Below are 26,379 nucleotides of genomic sequence, written 5' to 3' on the forward strand. Positions count from 1 at the left end.
TCAGCATACGAACATCAAAAGTCAATAGTGTATGGGGACCTTTGGACAGATAGCAACCAATCACAGCTTTAAATTTTTGGCTGTATTTTCAGACCTTTTTGGGGCTACAGCATAAGCTTTGGGACCAATCACCTGTGACCACTGGGACCAGTGATTAGCTGTAATGTCACATGGTCACTGTATAGCACAGTTCTAGAGGCCATACTGGTGTGCTCTGGAGTTACATATTTTGCAGTAGTGTTAGGCTTGTATATGTTTATTCTTATATCTATGTACAGCCCAGAGGGCGGTCTCCTTTCCTTCATACCCTAATCCAAACGAATCAAAGAAAGAAGTGTGACAGCTCTGTCAGCTGCTTCCTGCCAGTATCTGCGCCATTAGAGGCTCCTCTATGTCTAGGACTCGGCCCCGCCCATCTTTATTAGCCGCGCCACAGACCATCGCTAACTAATCCCCGTCTGGAATCGTGCACAACTTTCTGGTAGTCGTGATAAGCGAATACTGTCCGCATGTAGCCAATTAGAGGACACGACGGCCGCACCGTGAGGGGAGGAGCCAAGCACTCGGCGGAGGAGAGTGTCGCGTCCGCAGGTAGGCCCGCGCTCCGCTCTCTGCAGGTTTTGTGTGCGTGTTACAAGTCTGGTAATAGAGTAAATCAGGGCAGGGCATGTCTAGTCATTGGCGCACAAGAGCCTTGTGTCGCAGGTGTGAATCCTGATTATTTGTCAGCATTGTAGGACTGCGACTCTAGGTAAGTTGCATTTCTGTATGAATAGACAACATAATAGGTACAACTATCGGGGCAGATTCATTAGGCAACCAATCACAGTACAGTTTTCATGTATTAAAGGGGTACTTTGGGCAGAGGCCTTTTTTTAACCCCTTCAGGATCGGGCTCATTTTAATTTTTTTTTGTTTTCTTTTTTTTTTTTCCTTTCCAGGTTTAAAAGGCCATAGCACCTGCATTTGTTCACCTACAGACCCACACCAGCCCTTGTTTTCTACAACACAGATTGTACTTTGCAGTGGCAGACTTTATTTTTCCATAAATATAGGCTGTGAAACTAGGAAAAAAATATTTGTGCATTGAAATTGAAAAAAAAAAAAAAGGAATTTTGTTTTCATTTTCAACCTATAGTAAAACTGACAAGTTATAGATGTCAGTGCAATCACAATGATATGTAATTTATATAACTTATTTTATCTGACTGCTTTTTAAAAAAATAAAAGCTTTAAAAAATGTTTAATTTATTGCTCTATTCCCATCCTTATAATGCTTTTATCCTTTTTCATCACTTTTTATTACAATTTTTCTGAATTTGATGTGACAAAAAAAATCAGCAAATTTGCACTTTGGTGTTTTTTTTGAGCTTACACCATTTACCGTGTGAGATCTGGAATGTGATAATTTAATAGTTTGGGCAATTACGCATACGGTTATACCAAATATGTTTATTTTTATTTGTAAAATGGGAAAATTGGGGTGATTTAAACTTTTATTAGGGTAGGGGATTTTTTTTATTAATAAATTTTATTTATTTTACTGTACGCATTCACTTTTAGTCATAGAGATCACAGATTTAGTTACTTTTCACTCACTGTAGTGTACTTAATACAGCACTGTATTATTCTGGTCCGCTGCAGACCACATCTACAGATTGCCAACGCTGAGGCCCAGCCTGATAAGCAGAACGGATCTGCAATCGCAGCGGGAACATCCCCCCCACTAGACACCAGGCATAGGGGCACAGAAGACATTTAAAGGGAACCTGTCACCCCCCGTGCCAGGGTGACAGGCTCCTGACCCCGCTACAGCCCCCTATACTCACCTGATCCCGCCGGGTCCCGCTTCTGGATCCGGTCGGGTCACGGAGATATCAGCCGCTGCAGCCCGGTGCGCGCGCTGAGAGATGAGTCCAACGCTCATAGAGAATAACAGGAGAGTCCAGCGGCAATCAGACCGTGCCCGCTAATAGCTGTGGTCCCGGGAAGCAGATGGCAGCCAAGATCACAGCGGTCCAGAGTGGGGTTTCTGCATGACCCTTCTCTAAACCCCCACCCGCATCAGAATGTACATGTACGTTCTGATGTGGGAAGAGGTTAAGATATGCCCAGGGAATTGTTGTTTGAAAATAATAAAGAAAACTTACCTCCCTGGCTCCTGCGTCGCTCCCACCTCAGGGTCCAGGGACTATGATGTTGCAGACAGTACAGCCAATCAGCCTCTGGGGGTGGAACACAGCTGCAGCCATTGATTCGCTGCAATGTCACCAACACCCAGAGGGACGGAGCAGTTAGGAGTGAGGAGTTTTTCAAACAACCGATCACCAGGCATATCTCATAAAGGTACCTGCCTGGAGTTCCCCTTCAAGGGGTTATCCAGCAAAATTTTTTTCTTTTGCTGACATCTCTCAGAGATAGGAACTCTCCAGAGCAGGAGAGGTTTTCTAAAGGGATTTGCTACTGCTCTGGAGAGTTCCTGTCTCGGTCAGAGGTGACAGCAGAGAGTACTGTGTCAGACTGAAAAGAAAACATTTCCTACAGGACATACAGCATACTCATAAGTATGGGAAACCGTTTAAATAGAATTAAATTACAAATCTATATAACTTTCACTTTAAACTGCTTTTTTTTTTTTAATTTATGACTTCGTGTGGGATGCGGGTGTAGAGGCTTTCCACATCAATAGAGGCAAGGGAACAATCGTCTGACCAGGGGGTATTTTCCAGTATTTGTAAAAAATGGCTCGAGTCTTTCAGGTAGGAAGGTACACATTTAAGGAGTGGGTTGAGTAGCCAGTCCAGAAATTTGGAGAGGCTTTCAGTAGGTGAGTTTACGGCGGATACTATCGGGCGCCCAGGAGGTACTTCAAGCGATTTATGAATTTTGGGCAATAAGTACCACCTGGGGGCTATAGGGATGAGCTTTTCTGCGTTTTTTTTTTGTCTATGGTGCCCAGTGTGGTGTATTTATTGAGCAGAAACCGTAACTTCTCTTTTATATCTGGAATGGGGTCTTTCCCTAGGGTCACATATGTGCTGGTATCCCCAAGTTAACGGCGTGTTTCTGCTATACAATACTCTCTGGATATGATTATGGCTGCTCAGCCCTACGAACAATAAGGTCCGGTCGTTGCTGTAATCATTTGGGTGCCCTGTGCTCCCTGTGTGACAGGTTATTAATGGCTCTAGGATATTTAAGAGTTTTAATGTCCTTCATAACCGATTTATTGAAAAGATCTATTGGACCCCCTGATGTAACCTGCGGTGTGAAGGTGCATTTCTTACCACCTGTAAATGTGGTGTTAGGTGTACCTTCTTAAGGTTCAGAACTTTCAAAGCCCTCAGCCAGCAAGCGGAGGCAATGTGTTTCAGTGGCATTCCCCTCCTGATTGAACACATTAGAACTGTTCACAATGGCGATACCACCTCACTGAAGTTTCTTGGCCTTGAACGGGTTAATCCCCCCCCCCCCCCCCCCAAAAGACAGTTCGGACAGACATCAAACTCTGTTATGAAGGGAATCCACATGGATCTCGAGTCTAAATGCGGTTGGCCCGCTCGGCTTAAATGAGCGCAATGTTTTAAGTGTCTTTGTCTGATACCTGATATTTGCTTTTAACTGTTGGTTGTTATTAATCACGTGCACGCTACAGTGTGTATATAACACCCCAGCCTGCATCTTGACGTCAGTACCTGGTCGACAAAGGGGGCGTGTCCCCAAAACGTCCGTCCCAGGACGCGCACACACCTGATCCCTTCCCCTCCCCGGAACATGTGGATACAAAAAAACTGCTTAGCTGATGCATACAGGTGAGTGTTACTGCTTGCTCCTATTCATGAACTTTAATATGGAAAGAACCTTTGCAGACGCTAAAGCTTGGTAATACAATAATAATATTAATAATAATAAAAAAAAATAGAAAAACAAGGGTGTGTGTGTGTGGGGTGGGGGGGGGGAGCCCGTGGGGTCTCCACATGCTCCTGGAGGTGCCCTAAGTGGTGGTTATGCTGTATAACTTTCTGAAACCAGTTTATTTGAAAGTAAAAGATTTTAGCTGGATAACACTTTTAACCCCTTAACGACACAGGGCATTCCTGTACGCTCTGGCTGCGCTAGGAGAGTTTAGAGGGGGTACAGCTGCATTTAAATGGCTGCTTTTCTATGTACCTGGTGGTCTAGTGAGGGGGATGCCCCCCACCCCCGCAACACGATCATGGAGGAGTGGTCCCTCTATCTGGTCTGGAAGGGGGTCTGCGCCATGATGGCGCTGATCCCAGTTCAGCAATCTATTGTTCTCGGCTGCAGCAGGCCAGAGCAATAGATTGCCAATCTCATTGATCTATGCAGTATATATGTACTGCATAGATCTCAATGAGGGATCAATGTAGTAATACTAGAAGTCCCCCTGGGGAACTTTTAGTTAGTGTGTAAAAAAAAAAAAATTCCCCTCCTCTAATAAGTCTGAATCACCCCCATTTTCCAATTTTATAAATAAAAAGAAACATGTTTTATGTCGCCACATGAGTAATTGCCCAATCTATTAAATTATCACATTCCTGATCTCGCATGGTAAACGGCATAAGCGCAAAAAATTCCAAGGAGCAAAATTGCGTATTTTTGGTCTAATTAAATCCAGAAAAATTGTGATCAAACAAGGTACCAATAGAAAGTACAGATCATGGCGCAAAAAATGACACCTCACACAGCCTCATAGACCAAAAATGAAAAGTGTTATAAGCCTGGTTATAGAGCAATTTTAACCCCTTCAAGACCAAGCCTGTTTACACCTAAAAGACCAGGCTCATTTTTCAAAATCTGACCTGTCTCACTTTATGCGCTTATAGCTCAGTGATGCTTTAATGTATGCAAGCGATTCTGAGATTGTTTTTTTTCGTCACATATGGCACTTTATATTAGTGGCAAAATTTGGTCACTACTTTGTGTGTTTTTTGTGAAAAACATCAAAATATCATGAAAAATTAAAACAATTTGCATTTTATGAACTTTGAAAGTCTCTGCTTCTAAAAAAGAAAGTCATATCACATAAATTAGTTATTAAGTCATATTACCGATATTTCCTCTTTATTCTCGATTCATTTCATATACGGGGCTTAGAAATTTATCAGCAAATTACCACATTTTCGTGAAAGTTTCCAAAACTGACTTTTTTAGGGACCAGTTCTTTTTTTAAGTTGATTTAGGAGGTTTGTATACTGGAAACCCCCATAAGTGACCCCATTTTGGAAACTAGACACCTTAAAGAATTAATCTAGGGGTATAATGAGCATTTTAACCCTACAGGGGCTGAAGGAAAGTATTCACCATTAGGCCGTAAAAAAAATGAAAAATAAAAATTTTCCAATAATATACACGTTTAGATTAAAGTTTCTCATTTTCAAAAGGAGCATGAGAGAAAAAGCACCCCAAAATTTGTAACCCAGGTTCTCTTGAGTACTATGGTACCCCATATGTGGGCGTAAACCACTGTATGGGCACACAGCGGGGCTCAGAAGGAAGGGAGCGCCAATTGCAACTCCATTGCAAATTTTGCTGAAAAAGTTTCCAAGCGCCAGGTGCATTTGCAGAGCCCCTGTAGTGTCAGCAGAGAGAAAAGCCCCCATAAGTCACCCCATTTTGGAAAGTACACCCCTCAAAGAATTCATCTTGGGGTAGGATGAGCATTTTGGCCCCACAGGTATTAGAGGAAAGTATTCAAAATTGGCCAGTAAAAATGAAAAACCAATAATATGTTCGTTTAGTTTGAAATTTCTAAATTTCACAAGGAACAGGAGAAAAAATGTACCCCAAAATCTGTAACGCAGGTTCTCCTGAGTACAACGGTACCCCATATGTGGGCATAAACCACTGTATGGGCACACAGCAGGGCTCAGAAGGGAAGGAGCGCCAATTTGCTGGAGCAAAACCGCAGCTAGTAATAGTTATTAGAATAGCGCAGTTACTAAAATAAAATAAAAAAATTAGATGGTTAGATTAGGTGGTTCTGGGTAATCTGGAGGGGGTTACGGGCAGTCTGAGGTGGTTACGGGTAATCTGGGGTGGTTATGAGTATTCTGGGGTGGTTACGGGTAATCTGGCGTGGATATGGTCAACATGGGGTGGTCACGGTCAACCTGCTGTGGTTACGGCAACCTGGGGTGGTTACAGGCAACCTGGAGTGGTTACAGGCAACCTGGGGTGGTTACAGGCAATGTGGGGTGGATATAGACAACCTGCTGTGGTTACAGACAATCTGGGGTGGTTACAGGCAACCTGCTGTGGTTACGGATCAACTGAAGTGCTAATAGGTAATCTGAGGTGGGTACCTGTAATCTGGCGTGGTTACGGGCAATCTGGAGGGGGTCACTGGCAATTTGGGGTGGTCAGAGGCAAGGTGCAGTGGTCAGAGGCAAGGTGCGGTGGTCAGAGGCGACGTGCGGTGGTGACAGGGGACAGGGGATAAAAAGTGCCGGGAGCACATGGTACAAGCGATCAGCGGTATATAGTATATACCGCTGATCGCTTGTACCAGGACCCCACAGGGGGGTCCCCAATGACTGCCCCATGCTCTCCGCTACCTCCGGTGGCGGAGAGCATGGGGCCTTCATTCATTTTTACTTTGAAATTACTGTGAACAGATATACTCTGTTCACAATGATGGCGGCGTCCATCTTGGATCTGATGGCCGCCGCGGGGAGGGGGGGTTAGTTACTGGGGCACTAGGGGGGCTGATCTGGGGTCTGATTTTACTTATTTCATCTCCCCCACCGTGGATTCACGGTGGGGGGAGATGAAATATAGCGGCGGCACCGGCCCATTAGTGACCGCCGTTTCGGCGGTCACTAAGGTGTTAATGGCGGTCAGCTGCAGGATCGCAGCTGACTTTCATTCCCCCCGGGGCTGCAGTCAGATGAGAGCGGGATCGCTATCCCTGCAGGGATCCCGTTCTCATCACAAAGCCCCCTCAAGTCAAGAACGTATAAATACATTCCTACTGCATGGGGCATGTGCATTAGGAACGTATATATACAGATTGCTGACGTGAAGGGGTTAAGGAACATTTATTTATTTTTAAAGGTTAAAATATTTTAAAAGCCGCCAAATAAAATAAAAATAGCAGTTTCACCATTATTTTTTTTTTTTTTTTTTTTCTGGTTTCACAGCATACTTTATGCAAAAAAAAGTACAATTAGTGGCGCTAAAAATAAGGGCTCATGTGGGTCTCTAGGGGAAAAAATGCAAGTGCTATGGCCTTCTAAGCACAAGGAGGAAAAAACGGAGGTGCAAAAATGAAAATTGGCCTGGTCTTTAAAGGGTTTAGGCTATGTTCACACGTAGCAAAAGTGGCGGAATTCCACGGTGGAAAATGCTGCCAGCCTCCTTGTCATAATGACAGTCTATGGGAGGCTTGCGCAGCTCCTCTCTCCGCGCTGAAGAATGAACATGTTTATTCTTCAGTGCCAAGAGAGGAGGCGATCGAGCTTCCCATTGACTGTCATTATGAAAGGGAGGCTGGCGGACTTCCGCCACTTTTGCTACGTGTAAACGTAGCCTAAGGCTGAACTTCAGTTGCTATGGGCAACAAAGAATACCTTTTTAGTTTGTTAAAATATGTGCATTCTTATTACGTGTTTACTGCTCAGGTGTACACTGACACCTTTTCTGGCTTCCTCCATTGCTTCTTGACATAAGAATGGCGAGTGACTTTCTCAGGATATATGCTCAGACAGCGGCAAAGACGACAAGCAGACCTACTCATTTCTGTTTTTGTGTTTTAGTTTTTTCTTGTTAGATATACATATCCATCTTTAACATAATTCATTACATGGTAATATAAAATACTCTGACTATTTATATTTTCATAATACACGGATAAGCATCTCCTGGTCACTTGAAAGACTTAAAGTCTTGTTTTTGGCCTCTGATGGTTTGTGTTCTTGATGTTTTTACCAGAATATGTTACTTTGTACCTGCACTGCTTCTCCTGTAAATGTATTCCTTCATGTCATGCTAAACAAATAAAATATTTTAAAAAAGGAACAAAGAATATCTTACAATAATATTGTGTGGGGGCAGTGATAAAAAAATTTACTTGCGTACCCTGATCCCCCGCGTCACCTGTTCATTGTTGCATACTCAGTTTTGAGCAGCCCATCTGGCCTTGCTGAACTTGACAATAGGAAATAACTGAAGTGCAGGTCTTCCCACGTTGTGCACACCATTGGTCTTGATTGACAGCGCTGTATCAGCAGTATTATTAAGAGGCAGGCCTTCCATCATGTCAGCGCTCCGACGACTTCACTACGGTGGTCATGCGCAGTACAGCGCGGATAGGACGATGATGTACTGAGCATGTCCACCACAGTGAAGATGTCAGAATGCTGACGTGATGGAAGGCCCGCCGCTTGGTAACATTGCTGATACAGCGCTGTCAATCATGCCTGGTGACTATGACTACTTGGACCATATGCAACGCCCAGATGACTAGTTGGCCTGCATTTACATACAGTGCAGGTTTAGGAAGTGAGCATGTTTGCTTAGCTGTATACCCATTTATTTGCCGATTGGTTCCCTTTAAATATACTTTTAACCCCCCCCCCCTTTTTTTTTGTTATATTATGCCTCTTGTGGACTTGTACTAACAATCATTCCATAGCTTGTACAGTACACTACAATATTTGTACTGCAATGTACTGTCATATCATATGACTTAACATGAAAGGCTTCTGGCTACTAGGACAGCCAATCAATGCCTCCATGCTCTGACAGGATTAGCTACTGTTCATAAGCTCCCTAGATGCCATGCTAACTACTGACTGTGGCAAGTTGGGTTAACTTGATGCCAGTAACAGATGATGGGAGTCTGCTGCATATAGTAGCCAACAACCAAAAGATACTTTCTTCTTGACATTATGATGTACCTATATGTCAGATGTTGGTAAGAGGTTTAAAGGGGTATTCCCATCTCCTAAACTTTTGTAAAGTGAGAGGAAATGCAAAAGAAGCAATTTTGCAAATGCTTTACATTAGCAAAATTCTTTTCTTTAATAGTTTGGCCTTTCTCTCCCTGTAGTGTTGAGGGGTGGCTGGGCTGTGCAATAACTTGGGTTGCCAGGTTCCATAGGAGCAGTAAGTATGATTTTTACTTCCTCATTCCCCTTCACTGTCACTGTCTCCCTCTGAGGCCACACATGTCTCAGGGCTTGGATTGTCCCTGGAGACTTGTGTAACTTTAATGGGAGGCACAGCAATGCTGAGCTGATTCAGCTCAGCACCACCGTGTCCCATCCTCGTTCCCCCAATCCGAAGTAACGTTTTCTCATGTTGCTTCTGATCCTTCCATTAAATCCCTTTATAATCCTGGATAACCCCTTTTAAATTCAGTTACATGTTCTCCTCACAACTAACCTCTGCGTAAGTTTTACTGACTTATTATTAAAACGTACCTTTATACTTGCTTGCTAAAAACACTCACTCACCATAGTCAAGTAAAACCCTATGATTAAGGGCCAGTAAAGCCAGAAACGCATCAGACTGTGTGTCCAGTATACATTTCCATGGACTTTTGTGATGACTTTTTATCAAGATTATTAATAAACTGATTTTTTTTTTTTTTTACCGCCAAGTGCCGACTCCTACAAGTTCCTTCGTTATTGTTTACTCTGGATCCAAAGGTCCACTGGTCGTGCACTTCCCAGGTGAGCCGGTTACCTCTATCTGCTTCTACAAGTAAAACCCTGGTGGGTCTAAGAGGTCACATGTAGCTTCAGACTACACATAATCTAAATGATTGTATACAAAAGAAGGACTAAATATAATACACAATGTCTTTATTAATCAGAAAATCACATGATCAAAAGTTAAAAATTACATAACATGATGTTTTATTGCATTCCAGATAAGACTGACATGGTGGGGTAGGTAACATAGGCTACAACAGGCATCTACACAACAATTAGTAAATGCAGTAAACAAAAAGTATAAAACAGGGAGGTTAAAGTCTGCCCGGGTTTCCCACAATTGAGAATATAAACCCTACTAACTACCCCCCAAATAACCATCAGCCCTGAGAGCCAGTAAACAGTTCACCACTCACCCATGTCAGCATCTCCCCAAATAATCTAAATTACTAGCTCAACTAGTGGTGATCTGAATAGTTAAAATTACAGCCGCATAGCCCTTAAAGGGGTTGGCCACTTTATAGTAAAATTGCTCAGTGTACAGTATTAGTAAGTGTATATACTCGCTGTATATACTGACAGCAGCTCATACAGCTATAATCAGACTCCCCTCCTCCAGGCTGTACTGCCCTGCTCTGCTCTGTAATGTTTTGGTCCATAAGATTGCTTACATGGAGGAGCCTGTGACCATGCCCCGCCCCCCAGTGTCCACCACTGAGCCTGTATATGTCTATGGAGGACACAGGGGACAGGGCATGGTCACATGCTCCTGCATGTCGGTCATTTTATGGACAGAAACAAAACCGAGCAGGGCAGCCCAGCCTGAAGGAGAGGAGTCTGATTTTAGCTCTATGAGGTACACAGGGAGCTGCTGTCAGTATATACATTGAGCACACTTACTAATGCTTTGTACTGACCTATTTTACTATAAAGTGGCCAACCCCTTTAACTAGTTTCACCCAATCATGGGCGTCATCACGCCTATGATGACGCCTGTGATTGGGTGAAACTAGTTGAGGGGCTATGCAGCTGTAATTTTAACTATTCAGATGACCACCAGTCGAGCTAGTCATTTAGGGCCAGTTCACATGGAGTAATCCCGCCAGCCTCCGTGTCATATTGGCTATCTATGGGAGGCTCGCAAGCCTCTCTCTGCGCGGGAGAATGGACATGAGAATTGTTCGTTACGGAGAGGTGTGGAGAGAGGAGGCGCTCAAGCCTCCCATAGACAGCCAGTATGACACGGAGGCTGGCGGAATTCCGCGGCAGAGGGTCTTGTCTCCCGGTCTGGAGGCTCTCTGGTTCTCTCTTTGCTCCTGGTGATACTGTGTTCCTCACTCAATAGCGTAGCTGTACCTGTTAATTTCTATACCGTATTTATTTTTCAGCACGTTTTTTGGCACTTCATATATTTTCTTGTTTTCTACTTTGTATGCACTTGCATTTTATGTATTCTTGTAGTGAGGATATAATCATGCACAGTACCAGTTACATCTGATTAGTATTTTTTGTATACCAGAGGGCTCTCCTGTATTTTACAGGCCAGGGAGGGGGTTGCTATATATATATATATATATATATATATATATATATATATATATATATATATATATATATATATATTATACAATGGTACCTTGGTTTAAGAGTAACTTGGTTAAAGAGCGTTTTGGTTTAAGAGCTCACAGTTTTTCAAATTTTGACTTGGTTTAAGAGCATTGCTTTGGTTTAAGAGCTCCCTGTACTGGGTGGGAGCGCGAGTGGAGGAGGGGCATGGTCTGCATAGCTGGGTCTACAGCACTGTACTCTGACCCAGGAAGTCTCCCTCACCTTCCAAATCATAGCAGATCCACTTCAGGCTGGGGCTTGCATCAGGGGACAGGACTGTGGAGGTAATCTCTCCATAGCTGTAACCCCTCTCTCCCCGGACAGAGAGTGCTGCATGTATGTGCCCACATCTGCCCTGCTCATTCCTTCATGCTCCCTGCAGTCTCTGTCAGTCCTTGTGTTTCCCATCCTCTCCATTACTGTACAGCAACTTATAATATCACATATTCTGCTGTTTCTGAATGTTTGTTTCATTTGTTTTACAAGTTATTCAGAATAATCATTATTTTTGGGGTGTGGAACCGATTGTCTGCATTTCTATGATTTCTTATGAGAAAATTTGATTTGGTTTAAGAGTGGATTTGGATTACAAGCACGGCCCCGGAACAAATTATGCTCGTAAACCAAGGCACCACTGTATAATTTTTTATTTTTTTTTGACAACTCTCGATTGTGGGGGATATAATCATGGATTTTTTGCCACATTACTGTATTTGTGATTCTTAATAAAGTATGAATTATAGATGATTTATCATGGTGTGCTTACCGTTGTTTCTATATACTTTGTTCTGTTAGTTGTATAGCGGCAGAGAATTCCATCATAGAATTCCGCCAGTTTTACTCTGTGTGAACTGATTATGTAAATCAGTAGTCTGCAGCTACATGTGACCATAAGAAACCTGACTTCACCCGAGCTGCACCAGTTCTATGGAATGCATTACCCAAGACTGTCAGACTCACCTCCAATACACAAAGTTTCAAACGTGCCCTCAAAACACATCTATTCAAGCAGGCTTACCAGGTTCCCTAATTTTGACTGCTACCCTCCCCTTCCACACACACCTACCTACCTCCACCACGCATACATACATGCACACACACACCAAGCATTTAAGCACTTAGACCGGTAGCAGGCAGGCATTGGCTGGTGACAGGCTCACCCACTCTTACCTGCACTGCCTTATTTATAATGATGGCCGGACCATAAGAACAATGAAGCACTTTGCCCCTTTGCCATGTTGTCTCGCACCCCCTCCTGATAGTGTGTAAGCTCATGCATGCGAGCAGGGCCCTCATTCCTCATGTATGAATAATTACATGTTTCTCTCTGTAATGTCTATTTTTTGTCTTATGTATGTACCCCAGAATTGTAAAGTGCTGCGGAATCTGTTGGCGCTATATAAATAAAAATTATTATTATTATTACCTCTTAGACCCAACAGAGTCAGTAAAAGTTAAATTTTACCAGTAGAGTATACCTGGGTGTGGTTTGGAATCATGGCCCTTACAAATTTTGTTTGGTTGGTTGTATCCACCTAGATCTGCTCTATTTAGACTATTTAGTCTGGTCCTTGCAGCGGCATTTTCAGGTCGCTGCCTCTTCCAGAATGATTGACAACTGAAGGAGGCGAGGCCTGAAGAACAGTCACCGCGAGGACCAGAGAGTCAGAAGCCAAATCATAAGCAGTGTGGCTGGTATGTATACACTGCTGGTTGCTCTTTATCCTTCTCAGCCGCACAAATCCCTGTTTACACAGGGAGATGCGCAGCTGAAAAGGTTTTTTTTAATGGAGCCGCGTCACAGAGGGGAAGGCAAATCGTTGCACTGGGGCCGGCCAGCCCACCTCTAGTGCTTCAGGCTGGGCTCAGTAATAGATTGGCATAAGGCAGGAGTTCAAAAATCCTCCTCTGCAGGCTTTATCTGCAACATTGTAGATTGTAGCTTTTTTCTAATGCTCGGAGGGTTATTCTGAGGTCAACTTGTTAGTGAGCTCACTGTGATTAATCCTCCCAGCATTACTAAGAGTTCATTTACACATAAAGATAATCTGACAGATTATCTGCCAAAGATTTGAGGCCAAAGCCAGGAACAGACTATAAACAGAGATCAGGTAATAAAGGCTGAGATTTCTCGTCTTTTCAAATCAATTCCTGGCTTTGGCTTCAAATCTTTGGCAGATAATCTGTCACATAATCTTTCTGTGTAAATGGACCCTAAGAAGCTACAATGTTGCAGATAAAGCCAGCCAGCTGTCTCATAAAGGGGGGGGGGCAAGAGGCTCACACACAGATTTGTGTTTTTAGCAGAAAGCATCAGCTGAGAACTGGATGAAAGAGACTAACTAGATAATAACAAGTATGGAATGAATGGTCAGTCTTACCATGGGCAGCAACATATCAAAAGTTATGTTAGAGTGGAATACCCCTTTAATGTTTTCTTTTCTTTTTTATGTTGGTATGAGATGCAAAGCCTATGTAGAAAAGCGTTGTCATTTTTTATGGTATTAACAAAAATAAAAATTGAATCAAGATTGAATTCTGTGTGAGGATTTATGCCTTTTTCGGAATCAGTGTCCTGACTGCATGAAATATATTTCTTTCTTGTATACAAGTTTAAAAATAGTCCAAGGACACAGATAGCACCCTACAAAGGTGCAGCAGTACCCCGTGTGGATTTCTGTTTCTACAGACGAGACACAACTAAGAGGTTAGTAAACATAGTTAAAATAAACATGCTGCAGAAGCATAAAGCTTTGTTTAACTGTGTGCCCTAGTTCTGAAACTACTAGAAGTCCATTTGTTTTAGGGTAGCTTCACACGTACCGGATCCGCAGTGGATTTGACGCTGCGAGTTTGCAGCGAAATCCGCTGCGGATCCTGGTAGTGTAAAGGTCTATGGGTTACATATCCGCAGCAGAATTTTCATTCCACTGCGGATATGTAAGCTGGCCCCTTTAACCGCCCGCAGCCCCCGGCCCGGAGCATACATTACCAGCTCGGCGCCGCAGCTGTGTGTGAGGCTCCCTGCTCCTCTTTCTCCCCATCAGCCAGTCAGTGCACAGCAGCGCTGATGGGGAGTGAGGGGAGCTGGGAGCCTCACACACAGCCGCGGCACCAAGCAGGTAATTCCGCTGTGGATATGTAACCCATAGACCTTCACACTGCCGTGATCCGCAGCGGATTTCAGCAAAATCTGGTACATGTGAAGCTACCTTTAGGGGTTCTCTGTACTTCCTGCTTGAGCTGTTGCGTAGTACTACAGTTTCCAGAATGCACTGCTTTCACTCAGCTCTATCTCACAGTCCTTAACCTATAGGACCAAGCCTATTTGGGCCTTAATGACCAGTCTCATTTTTCAAAATCTGACCTGTCTCACTTTATGCGTTTATGCTTTAACGTATGCTAGCGATTCTGAGATAGTTTTTTCGTAACATATGGCACTTTATGTGAGTGGCAAAATTTGGTCACTGTCTTGTGTGTTTTTTGTGTGTTACGGGGCTTAGAAATGTATCAGCAAATTATCACATTTTCATGAAATTTCCAAAACTAATTTTTTATTTTTATGGACCAGTTCTTTTTTAAGTTGATTTAGGAGGCTTGTATACTGGAAACCCCCTTAAGGAATTAATCTAGGGGTATAATGAGTATTTTGACTCTACAGGGGCTTGAGGAAAGTATTCACAATTATGCCGTAAAAAAATGAAAAATAGAAATTTTCCAATAATATATTTGTTAAGATCAAAGTATCTCATTTTCATAATAAACATGAGAGAAATTGCACGCCAAATTTTGTAACGCAGGTCCTCCTGAGTGGAACGGTACCCAATATGTGGGCGTAAACCACTGTATGGGCACACAGGAGGGCTTAGAAGGGAAGGAGCGCCTATTAACATTTCCAGTTCAGATTTTGCTGAAGAAGTTTCTGAGCGCCAGGTGCGTTTGCAGTGCCCCTGTCACCGCATTTTGGAAAGTGCACCCCTCAAAGAATTCATCTTGGGGTGTGGTGACCATTTTGACCCCACAGGTATTAGAGGAAAGTATTCAAAAGAGGACAGTAAAATGAAAAAAATAGAATTTTTCCAATAATCTGTTTGTTTAGTTTGAAATTTCACGAGGAACAGGAGAGAAAACTCACCCCAATATATGTAACGCAGGTTCTCCTGAGTAGAACGGTACCCCATACATGGGCATAAACCAATGTATGGGCACACAGCAGGCCTCAGAGAAGGGAGCGCCAATTAGCATTTTCAGTGCATGATTTTTCTGAAGAAGGTTCTGAGCACCAGGTGCGTTTGCAGTGCCCCTGTAATGTCAGCAAAATAGAACCCCCCCAAAAGTCACCCCATTATGGAAAGTAAACCCCTCAAAGAATTCACCTTGGGGTTTGGTGAGCATTGACCTCACAGGTATTGGAGGAAAGTATTCAAAACTAGACTGTAAAAATGAAAAAAAAAAAATAGAATTTTTCCAATAACATGTTTGTTTAGTTTAAAATTTCTCAATTTCACTAGGAACAGGGGAGAAAAAGCACCACAAAATTTGTAACGGAGGTTCTCCTGAGTACAATGGTAACCCATATGTGGGCATAAACCACTGTATGGCACACAGCAGGCCTCAGAAGATGGAGTGTCATTTTAGTTACAGGCAATATGTGGATGTTTACTTGCTATCTGGGGTGGTAATGGACAATCTCGGGGTGTTTACTGGCTATCTAAGGTGGCGACAGGCAATCTAGTGTGATTATGGGCAATCTGGGGTGGTTACGAGCAGTCTGTGCCAATCTGGGGTGGTTACTTTCAATCTGGGGGGGTTACGGGCAATCTGGGGGGGGTAACGGGCAATCTGGGGTGGTTATAGGCAATCTGGGGTAGTGACGGCAATCTAGGGTGCTGATGGGTAAACTGGGGTGGTTACAGGTAATCTGGGGTGGTTACACCACCTAAATCACCACCTAAAAAAAGAATTAAACAAGTTAGAATAACTAATAAACTCTGTATCAAGGATGGAAGTATACCCTCAGCGGTCTGTTCTAGGACGAACAAAAAACTCAGTGTATTGGGGGGGGTTTGTCTGGCAGATATACTCCCTGGGTAGGGGTTATGCACATTTTTTGCTTAATTCTTTAAAATATTCCTCGTCCCGTGGGCTCATAGGGGCGATCAAACCCTATCAGTTGTGCTGCCAATGGGACGCTTGGGAAATTAGTATTAGTGATAACACAATATTCGTAAGTTAGATATCTTTATATACGGTATGTAAAAATGTCATTATTGTATTTGTTTCATGCCTGTGTTTTTGATTTTATTTTAGTTAAATCATGCCTGGTTTGCGGCTTTCCTACTGGAACCCTCGCCTTTTACGTACAGTCTTTTATCGGCTATACGAACAACAACAGGCTGGACTATTTTGTGATGTTACCCTCAAGGGAGATGGTGAGATATACTGAGTGTTTAGTTTTTTTTCTATTCTATGCTTATTTGACGGTAAAATAAAATGCTTTTAATTTCTTTATGTGGTCATTTACAGCTAGTGTTAAAGGGGTTGGCCCCCTTTTCATGAAGTTTATGGCAAATCAAAGTGTGTGTGTGTGTATGTATGTATGTATATATATATAATATATAGTGCCTTCACTGGTGACCTGGTATGCTGCCGCCTCCACTTCAGAGACAAACTTGCCAATCACTGGGCGTGTTGCTATCTCAGTGAGTTATTGGCTGAGCTGACTATCACTGCCAAGACAAGTTTGTTTAGGAGGTGACTGTGATCAGGACCCAGAGACACTGCAGGAGGACACCAGCGGAGCGTGGAGACGTAAGGATAAGCTGTTTATTTTATATAAATAATTATTTATATATATATATATATATATATATATATATATATATATATATATATATATATATATATATAAATAATAAAAGTTTTTAAATGCCAGAGTACCCCATTAAAGGGAGTCTGTCAGCTGTTCATCACATTCCAAACTGCTGACACTGTTAGATAGCGGTTAGGAAAAGGAGACACATAGTGAATGTAGAAAAATGCTTTTATTCTCTGGAACAAATATTTTCCAAGCTCCTGAATGGCTGCAAGCTAGAATTCCTCCTTTCTCCCTGTCTGTGCTTGAGTGACACCAGGAAGGTGAGTTCCAAGCAGGGTCAGGTATGGGAGGGGGAGTAAGGAGATGTTACAGCTTGCTGCACAGCAGAAGCTCAGGAAAGTTTCTTTTTACTATAAAATGAAAGAATTTTACATTTACCCCTTCCGTCACCACAACGTACAGTTACGTTGTGGTGACAGTAAGACAGTATAGAGAGGGGTCAAAACGTGATTTTTCCCTATACCGGGCGCCCCTGGCCCATTATCGGCGGCTACTTAGCCATTTAAATGCTGGCTACTTAATTATTTAAAATGTTGCTGTCAAAACTGGACAGCAGCATTTAAATGGCTTCCAATACCTTACATTGGTGGTCCAGTGGCTGGACAGTGAGATTGTGGAGAGCTGATTCATTATACAGGCAGCCCAGGTCTTCTTCTAGGAGTGCTGGGCTATCTGTATTCACCGATTGTTAGAGGCTTCCTTCAGGAGCTCCTAACAGTTGAGTGCAGGTTCAATGGATGCAGTACATTTGTACTGCGTTTATCCATTTGTGAAATCATGCTCATAGAAGCCCCTAAGGGAGCTATTTTTTATCCCATACCGAGTCCATACCATAATAATTATAAATCACCACCCTTTTCCTATTTTTAAAATAAACAAAAAAGCATACTATCGCCACAAACTGATCTTGCACGGTAAGCGCAAAAAACAAATTGCTGATTTTTGGTCACATCATATTTCAGAAAAACTTGAATAAAAAGTGATCAAAAACTTGCATATATGCAAGTGTGGTGCTGATAAAAAGTACACATCATGGCACAAAAAAATACACCTCAAATAGCCCCATAGACCTAAAAAATAATTATAAGGATGATAATAGAACAACTTTACATGACTCCAAAAAGAGGAAAAGCCTGAGAAAGAAAATGCTCAGCACATCCAAAATGCATAAAATTTTGATTTTTATTGAAGCAACTAAGTGTCCATTTACACAGAAAGATTATCTGACAAAGCCAAAGCCAGGAATGGATTTGAAAAGAAGAGAAATCTCAGGCTTTCCTTTATGACCTGATCTCTGTTTATAGTCTGTTTCTGGCTTTGGCTTCTGGCTCTGGCAAATCTTTGGCAGATAATCTGTCAGATAATCTTTATGTGTAAATGGACCCTAAGGGCCCTATCACATCAACATATTATCTGACTTTTTTGAGCCAAACACAGGAATGAACTATAAACAGAGAACAGGTACTAAAGGAAAGACTGAGATTTCGCCTCTTTTCAAATCCATTCCGGGCTTTGGCTTAAAAAAATCTGTCAGAAAATCTGTTGGTGTAATAGTGCTCTAAGACTAAAACACAAAAGAGAGTGGCCCCAGTATGCAACCCTGCCCCTTGTGTTCCATCAACAATCTGCTGACTTCATCAGGAGTCTATGCTGTAGTTCCTGTTGCATTCCCTTATATATGTAATAATGGTATAATTGTATCAGTCATAAGCCAAATCCGGTGGTACTCTCAGGTGAAAAACAGATACATCAGTTGGCGACATGCAGCATGGAGCACGCGAGGTGGAAGTATGGACGCTGCTGACTGATGTATCTGTGTTCCATCTGTGAGTATCAGGGGTCTAAGCCAAATCCATCAGTAAAGTTAGCAGATTTTGTGGGTTGTCAGGACTTTTACCGGGTTTGGGTGGGGTAACAATCAGTGCCTGTAGGTTTCTTTTGGAAAATAGCCTTCTGTTAGGGAGAAGTTATATAGATGTGGCTCTAGTATAGTAGAAAAAGACTTATATATTAATTGACCTATCGGGTCCTGGTGCTTTGTCTGCTGGAAGAGATTTAATCACGTGGGTCAGCTCCTCTATCGTGAGTTTTGTATTAAGAGTATCTGTGTTCCGGAGATAATTTGGGGAGTTGTAGGTGGAAGAGAAGTTCTGAATATCCAGTGATAGGGTAGGGGGGGTCTAAAATATGTTCTGCTAAATTGTATAAATAAATTGTATCTGATTGGAATCCAATAGCAATATCTTGTGGTGTATACAGCTTAGAATGAGAAATGGGTTGGGAGAGGAAGGGGATCTTAGCTTTAGTATGAAAAACAGGACGCTAAAAGTTAACCTGCTTTGTCATCTTGTGAGTAGTATGTTACAATTTTACTTTACACCAGTTTGATAAATTTCCCCCATTGTGCTTGTAATTTATTTACACATTCTGATTCCCGTAAGGATGTTAAGGCCTCAGAGAGATCTTTTTCAATATGCTTCTAAATTTAATAAAGGATCCGCGTATGGTGTGTTCCATGGGTGTTCCATATGCTAGCCGAATCCAGGTCCGTATTTGTTTGGAAGAACTTAGTAAGCTCAGAAGCTAGGTGTGAGCCATATTTGGGGTGAGACATGAAAAAGGGGTTACCACACCATAGATAGACAGGGTTGTGAGTGTATTGCTCCGATAAAGACAATGTGATTGCAGCACGATCAGACCAAGAGATAGCAGTCATTACAGATTGTAAAAGTGTCCTATCAACTAAGAACATATCTATTCTTGTATAAGTGTTATGTACAGCGGAATGAAAGGTGTAGTCACACTCATTGTTATGGTAAATGCACCATGTATGATAGAGATTTTCTCTCCAAAGTGTTTGAGCTAGAGAGTGTACGTGTGGAGGATGTTGTTTCGCAGGTAGGGTCTGCAATAATATTAAAATCTCCGCAGATAATAATTCTATCTTGTGATTGTTTAAAGCGACTCTGTACCCACAATCTGACCCCCCCAAACCACTTGTACCTTCAGGTAGCTGCTTTTAATCAAAGATCTGTCCTGGGGTCCGTTCCGCAGGTGATGCAGTTAAACTGGCAGCTCCGTGCCCAACGGCCATGGCCTAGATTGTGTATGCATTAGGCTGGCATACCCTCTCTGTCCCTCCTCCCCGCCCTCCTCATCATAAGGAATGCTCCAGGCAGATTGTCTCCTATTCACCAGCTGTGTGAATACTGAACATGGGCTGGATCGTTAAGGCACCTGTGCAACGTTCAGACAGAAGTAAATATTCTAGTGGCATTCCTAATGATTAAGAGGGTGGGGAGGAGGGACGGAGGGGTAGTGCAAAGTTAGGGTACAGACTCCCGTTGGGCACGAGGCTGCAAGTTTAAAAGTTGTTTTTAGGACAATAACTGCATCACCTGCCGAACGGACCCCAGGACAGATCTTGGAATAAAAGCAGCTATCCGAAGGTACAAGTGGTTTGGGGGGTCAGATTGTGGATACAGGGTCGCTTTAACCCTTTGAGGACCAGGCCCAAAATGACCCAGTGGACCGCGCAAATTTTGATCTTAGTGTTTCCGTTTTTCCCTCCTCCCCTTCTAAGAGCTCTAGCACTCTCAGTTTTCTATCTACAAGCCATGTAAGGGCTTATTTGTTACAGGAATAGTTGTACTGTGTAATGGCGTCATTCATTTTACCATAACATGTATGATGGAATTCCAAATATATTATTTATGAAGATATAAATTGGTGAAATCGCAAAAAAGAATGCAATATGGTAACGTTTGGGGGGTTCCAGTGTCTACGTAATGCACTATATGGTAACAGCGACATGATACTATTATTCTATAGGTCAGCCCGAACACAACCATATGCAGGTTTACACAGATTCTCTAATGTTATATATTTTTTTTAAATGAAATCCTTTTTTTTGGCAATTATAAATAAAATGGGACTATTGTGACGCTTTTAACGGTTTTATTTTTTCACCTACGGGGCTGTATGGGGTGTCATTTTTTCTGCCATGATCTCTAGTTTTTATTAATACCATATTTGTGAAGATCGGACGTTTTGATCACTTTTTATTAATTTTTTTTTATATATAATGTAACATAAAATCGGTAATCCGCGCACTTTTTTTCCTCTTTTCGTGTACGCCGTTTACCGTTCGCAATGACGCTTGTTATATTTTAATAGATCGGACAATTACGCACGCTACGGTATATTATATGTTTATCAATTTATTTATTTTTATATGTTTTATTTATATAATGGGAAAGGGGGGTGATTTCAACTTTTATTGGGGGAGGGGTTTTGGGGTAGTGTGTTAGTGTTTTTAACTTTTTTTTTTTTTACACATTTGAAGTCCCTTTGGGGGACTTTTACATAGATTACTTTGATTTCTACACTGATGAATGCTATGCCATAGGCATAGCATTGATCAGTGTTATCGGCACTCTGCTCATTGAGCCTGCCTGTGCAGGCTCAGTGTAGCAGATCGCCGATCGGACCGCACGGAGGCAGGTGAGAGACCTCCGGCAGTCCGTTTTACCGATCGGGACCCCCGCAGTCACACTGCGGGGGTCCCGATCGGTAAGTGACAGGGGACTCCCCCTGTCACTTACACTTAAACGCCGCGGTCGCGCCGCGATCGCGGCGTTTAAGGAGTTAAGGACACGCGGCAGCGCGATCGCTGCAGCGTGTCATTGCCGGTGAGGTCCCGGCTGCTGATTGCAGCCGGCCCCCACCTGCTATGAAGCGCGCTCCGCTCCGGAGCACGCTTCATAGCGGGAGAAACACCCAGGGCGTACAGTTACGCCCTAGGTCGTCTGGGGACAGACTTCCATGGCATAACTATACGCCCTGGGTCGTCTAGGGGTTAAAGGGGTAGTTAACAAAAAAATTATTCTTTTTCATGAACTGGTACCAGAGATTTGTAATTTACTTCTATAAAAAAAAATCTTGTCTTCTAGTACTTATCAGCTGCTTTATGTCTTGCAGAAAGTGATATTCTTTCCAGTCTGGAGAGAAGGAGAGGTTTTCTATGGGAATTTGCTACTGCTCTGGACAGTTCCTGATATGAACAGAGGTGGCAGTACTGTATCCGACTGGAAAGAATACACCACTTCCTGCAGGACATACAGCAGAAGTACTGGGAGACTTGAGATTTTTTAATAGAAGTAAATTACAAATCTCTGTCACTTGCTTGGACCAGTTAATTTAGAAGAAAAAAAAAAAGGTGAACTACCCCTTTAAGTCTAAAGGCCTTTTGGATGTGTTTCTCTGATGCAGATAACATTGCCACCCAAGACCTTTTTTGAGGTTTGTTCAACTCTTTCACATTTATGCTAGCCAACTTTATAACAATAATTACAAATCATTACGCATGTAGGTCGTTAGAAATGTATTTAAATATGTGGCATAAGATGCCTCCCAGCAGGGCCCCACCACCGTGTGTTACATATGGCAATGAATACATTAAATTAGTGAGCTACTGTATGAACCAAAACAACTCTAACAAGTCACTCATGGCCTTAAAGGGCCAGAGGAAGGAGGTGGGGTTAAAGTCCTCCCTGTTGCCTACTTTAAAAAAAAAAGGAGAAAAAGTCAGTGAACAGGTATGCACCATAACACAGATTTCTTTATGTTGGTTACCAAAGTTATTTTACTGTAGACCATTCCTTTCGTAGTCTACGTGGCTTTGGACCAGGTTATTTTGGTTTGGTTATGAGACAGTCTTGCGTAACATTAACAACGTATCACGCATGGCTGACTCAGTAATAGACTAATCAGAAACAGCAATGGATGCCAAAGCATCTCTCCTGGCAGGAAGCCAGCAAGTCTTTGCCTGTTCTTCAGCGGGCTAGTAGAAGGACAGCTGTGCAGTGAGCTGTCAGGTTCTGTGGACAGAGAGGCAGACCTGTAGTCCGTGTCAGTGCTATCTTGGCTGAAGCACGTCTCTGGAGAAGAAGAAGTTTATCGGCTTCCTGGTCCAGAATTGCCGTTTAATTTTTTGCTGGCATGGCAAGTCAGCAGGGCAGAAAGAGTCGTTATGCAGGCAATTGCTAGGTTTCAGTCTCTATAGATGGTACGGAGCACGGGAGCAATCCAATCATCTGCCTTGGCTGCCAGGATCTGCCCCCAAATAAAAACCTTTTAACTAAATGTCTGAAAAATTGCTCTGTTTTGATCCTTATGACTCTCTTATTTTTTGGCCTATGGGTCTATTTAACACGTAATTTTTGGTGCCATGTTCTGTCTTTTTTATTAGTAGCTTGCTTGCATATATGCAATCCTTCGATTGCTTTTTATTAAATTTTTTTCCTGGAAGTGATGGGACCAGCAAACTTTAGTTTTGCGATTTGACTTTTTTGCACGCCATTTTTCTACGCCGTTTACCATGCAAGATCAAAACTGTTGATGATTTAATAGTTTGGGCGATTACACGTGTTGCAAAAGCATATTTTTTTTAAATATAAAATGGGAAAGGTGGTGGTGGGGGGGTGATTTAAACTTTTAATACTAGAAGGGATTTTTTATTTATGAAAAAACAAAACTTTAATACTAATTTTAGTCCCCCCTAGGGGATTGCTTCAAGCAGTACCATGTTTGCTCATTGGGATCAATGCAGTATCCATGTACTACATTGATCAATGTTTTCTGTGCTTTAGGCAATCATTTCTAAGAGCTTAGCATAAAGGAATATGGCCCTGCCATTGACAGCCAGCCACTGCCTCATGAAAAGTGCATCAGGTCCTGCCTTTTGCTATAGAACAACACGCTGCTCAAATTGCTTGGGTGATGTGGGGAGCTATTACATAAGGTCACCAATATAAGTGATAATGAGGGACAATCCACAGTCCAGTACTATATAGCAGTGCAGCCACCTCCATTTCATTGCTACTCTATTATGTGGGTCATATGGGACTATTTTTTTTATCTTGCATTTAGAGCTTGTGTAAAGTCAGTAGAAGGCCATAGGAAGGGGAGAATATGGAACTCTGGCGGAGTCAGTGCTGTACATACATTTAGGACAAAATTCTAGGTTTCTAATGGACTGCAAATAGCTGGTGTAAAAAAAGCGTATGCCCAATATAACTTTTTTTGTCATAATGTTTCTTTTTTCCCCCTAGGTGAGGCCATCCATGTCCACTCTTGTGTAATTGCTGCTTGCAGCCCATACTTTGCCAACCTGCTTGATTCCAAGACAACATTTTCCAGCAGACATGTACTAGAGATTCATGGGGTTAAAAGTCTACACCTATTTCCGCTAATCCATTACATGTACACCTCAGAACTTGAGGTTGCACCAGGAGATGTCAATTGTGTTCTCAGTGCGGCACAGATGTTACAAATCCCAGAACTGGAGCTATTGAAGTTGGAGGGAGGTAGATTAGTAAGGACTGAACCTGTGAGAAGACTGAACAGGACTTGTCTTGGTAATAAAATTCATACAAAGGCTAATAAACAAGCTGAGGTTAGAGACCAAGGAATCAGAAAATCAGGTGCTAATTTTGAGATTAAACCAAACAACAGCATCCAAAGGAAAATAGAGAATCGCGTAACTAGTGCATGTTTGGTGGACGTTAAGCAAAGTAATGAAAATACACTGGACACAGGAAGAAGCAGCTGCAGCATGCCAGAGTTTACGCAAGACAGTCTAGGTTTCTCGGGTGTGTTATGCAGTGGCAGATCAAAAGATGATTTTGCAAGTAGTGATGTTTTTTTGGAGAGTGTGCCAAGCAGCTGGGACTTGCTGCAGTATGCACCTAGTAACCAAAACCAAAAAGAGGCTTTTACACCTTGCTGTGACTCTATAAAAGCTCTTGGAAACAGCCAAGAATTAAGAGAAGATACTGTAATTACTCAGAAGTTTGTACAAGATGTAAGTACCAACCAGAATTCACCAACTGATGATGGAGGAAGCCTGGATTTTATTAAGTATAAACTAAAAGGCTCATTGGATGACGTACCCAGTCACCAGGACCAATCAGAGCGAAGAATAGATATTCATGGCTTACTTGATAACGTGCAATCCAGTCAGGACACAGAAAATATACAGGGCCTAATAGAATTGCCAGAGCATGTGCAGATAAATAAAAAATTGCCAGATAACATGCAGGATGTTAAATTATGGCAGGAGGAGGTAAAGAACTCCGAAGAAACGCCTGACAATATGCAGAGACGTAAGGGTTTACCGGAAACTGGTGTAGAAAGTGAAGACATGCAAATTAATGTACTTAATATGTGTAGGACATCGTCTCCTAAGCAAAGCATAAGCAACCCTGAAGTAGTGCCTTACCAAGAGGGAGAATGTTTCGTAAAATGTGCACAGTCCAGATATTGCACAAAATCATTGTTGAAAAGAATAGGACTAGAAAGAAAAAGTGAAATTGCTTTAGTTGATACTGAGAGTTTGGAATGTAAAAGTCTTGATCTGAACAGTAATATTCTAGTCTTAGATACATTTGGGACTGTGGCCCTTGGGTTAACATCAGATATCCACTGTGAATCTGAAACAAGTGGATCTGTGGACCATGAGGGGTTATCATTAAGTACCCACTACAAACCTGAAACCAGTGCAACAGTAGACCACGAGGGTGTAAAATCAAATACACACTATGGTTCAAAGAAGAGTGGAACTGTACACCAGGATGATTTACCATCAAGTAGTTACTGTGAATCTGAAACAATTGGTATTGAAGACCACAAGAGCTTCAAATCAGGCACTGACTATGAATCTAAAGAAAGTGGACCTGTAAACCCAGAGGACTCACCATCAAGTACCCACTGTGATCCTGAAGCAAGCTTAGTATATGTCTCTAGTAGGAGAATAGATGAATCAAGAAAAAGACAGTACAGCTTGAGTGACTCTTTTGAAACTAGTTTGGAGAAGGTGAAACTAAGGAAAGCCAATGATGGACTTAGCTGGGAAGTTGTAGAAGGAGTTGAGTCTTTAAATATTACCCAGCCCATTAAGGAAAAAGAACACTTGACTTCTTCCACAGAGTTGGAAGAAGAAGTTCAACAGATGCTGAATAACATAGCACCTTTGTCTCCAGATCTAGATGTCTGTGTATGGAGTCCAACTATATTTTTTGGAGAGAATGTATGGCCTGACTTGTCCTCAGATGTAGATTCAGACATAGAAATTGATATTCTTGGATAAGATTTTTTTATATTGGCAGGCTGTGAGATTTAGCTATAAATCTACTTTGCCACTTTAAATATATA

At 42.2% G+C, this 26,379-nt stretch overlaps 1 protein-coding gene across 3 annotated transcripts; it reads left to right on the top strand.

The window, feature by feature from the left end:
- The first annotated feature begins 318 nt into the window (after positions 1-318).
- LOC138798689 (uncharacterized) lies at positions 319-26,379 on the top strand. Of its 3 annotated transcripts, XM_069979233.1 has the most exons (6): positions 319-591; positions 9,074-9,129; positions 9,627-9,698; positions 13,901-13,995; positions 16,599-16,720; positions 24,279-26,379. In XM_069979233.1, the coding sequence occupies exons 5-6, from the start codon at positions 16,606-16,608 to the stop codon at positions 26,312-26,314; spliced, it is 2,151 nt and encodes a 716-aa protein (XP_069835334.1). In that variant the 5' UTR covers positions 319-591; positions 9,074-9,129; positions 9,627-9,698; positions 13,901-13,995; positions 16,599-16,605; the 3' UTR covers positions 26,315-26,379. The 3 variants fall into 3 exon arrangements, with proteins under 3 accessions (XP_069835334.1, XP_069835335.1, XP_069835336.1); XM_069979234.1 differs by lacking the exon at positions 9,074-9,129; XM_069979235.1 differs by lacking the exons at positions 9,074-9,129; positions 9,627-9,698; positions 13,901-13,995.

The sequence above is a fragment of the Dendropsophus ebraccatus genome, chromosome 8 (genome assembly GCF_027789765.1).
Source record: "Dendropsophus ebraccatus isolate aDenEbr1 chromosome 8, aDenEbr1.pat, whole genome shotgun sequence".
NCBI classification, from domain to species: Eukaryota; Metazoa; Chordata; class Amphibia; order Anura; family Hylidae; genus Dendropsophus; species Dendropsophus ebraccatus.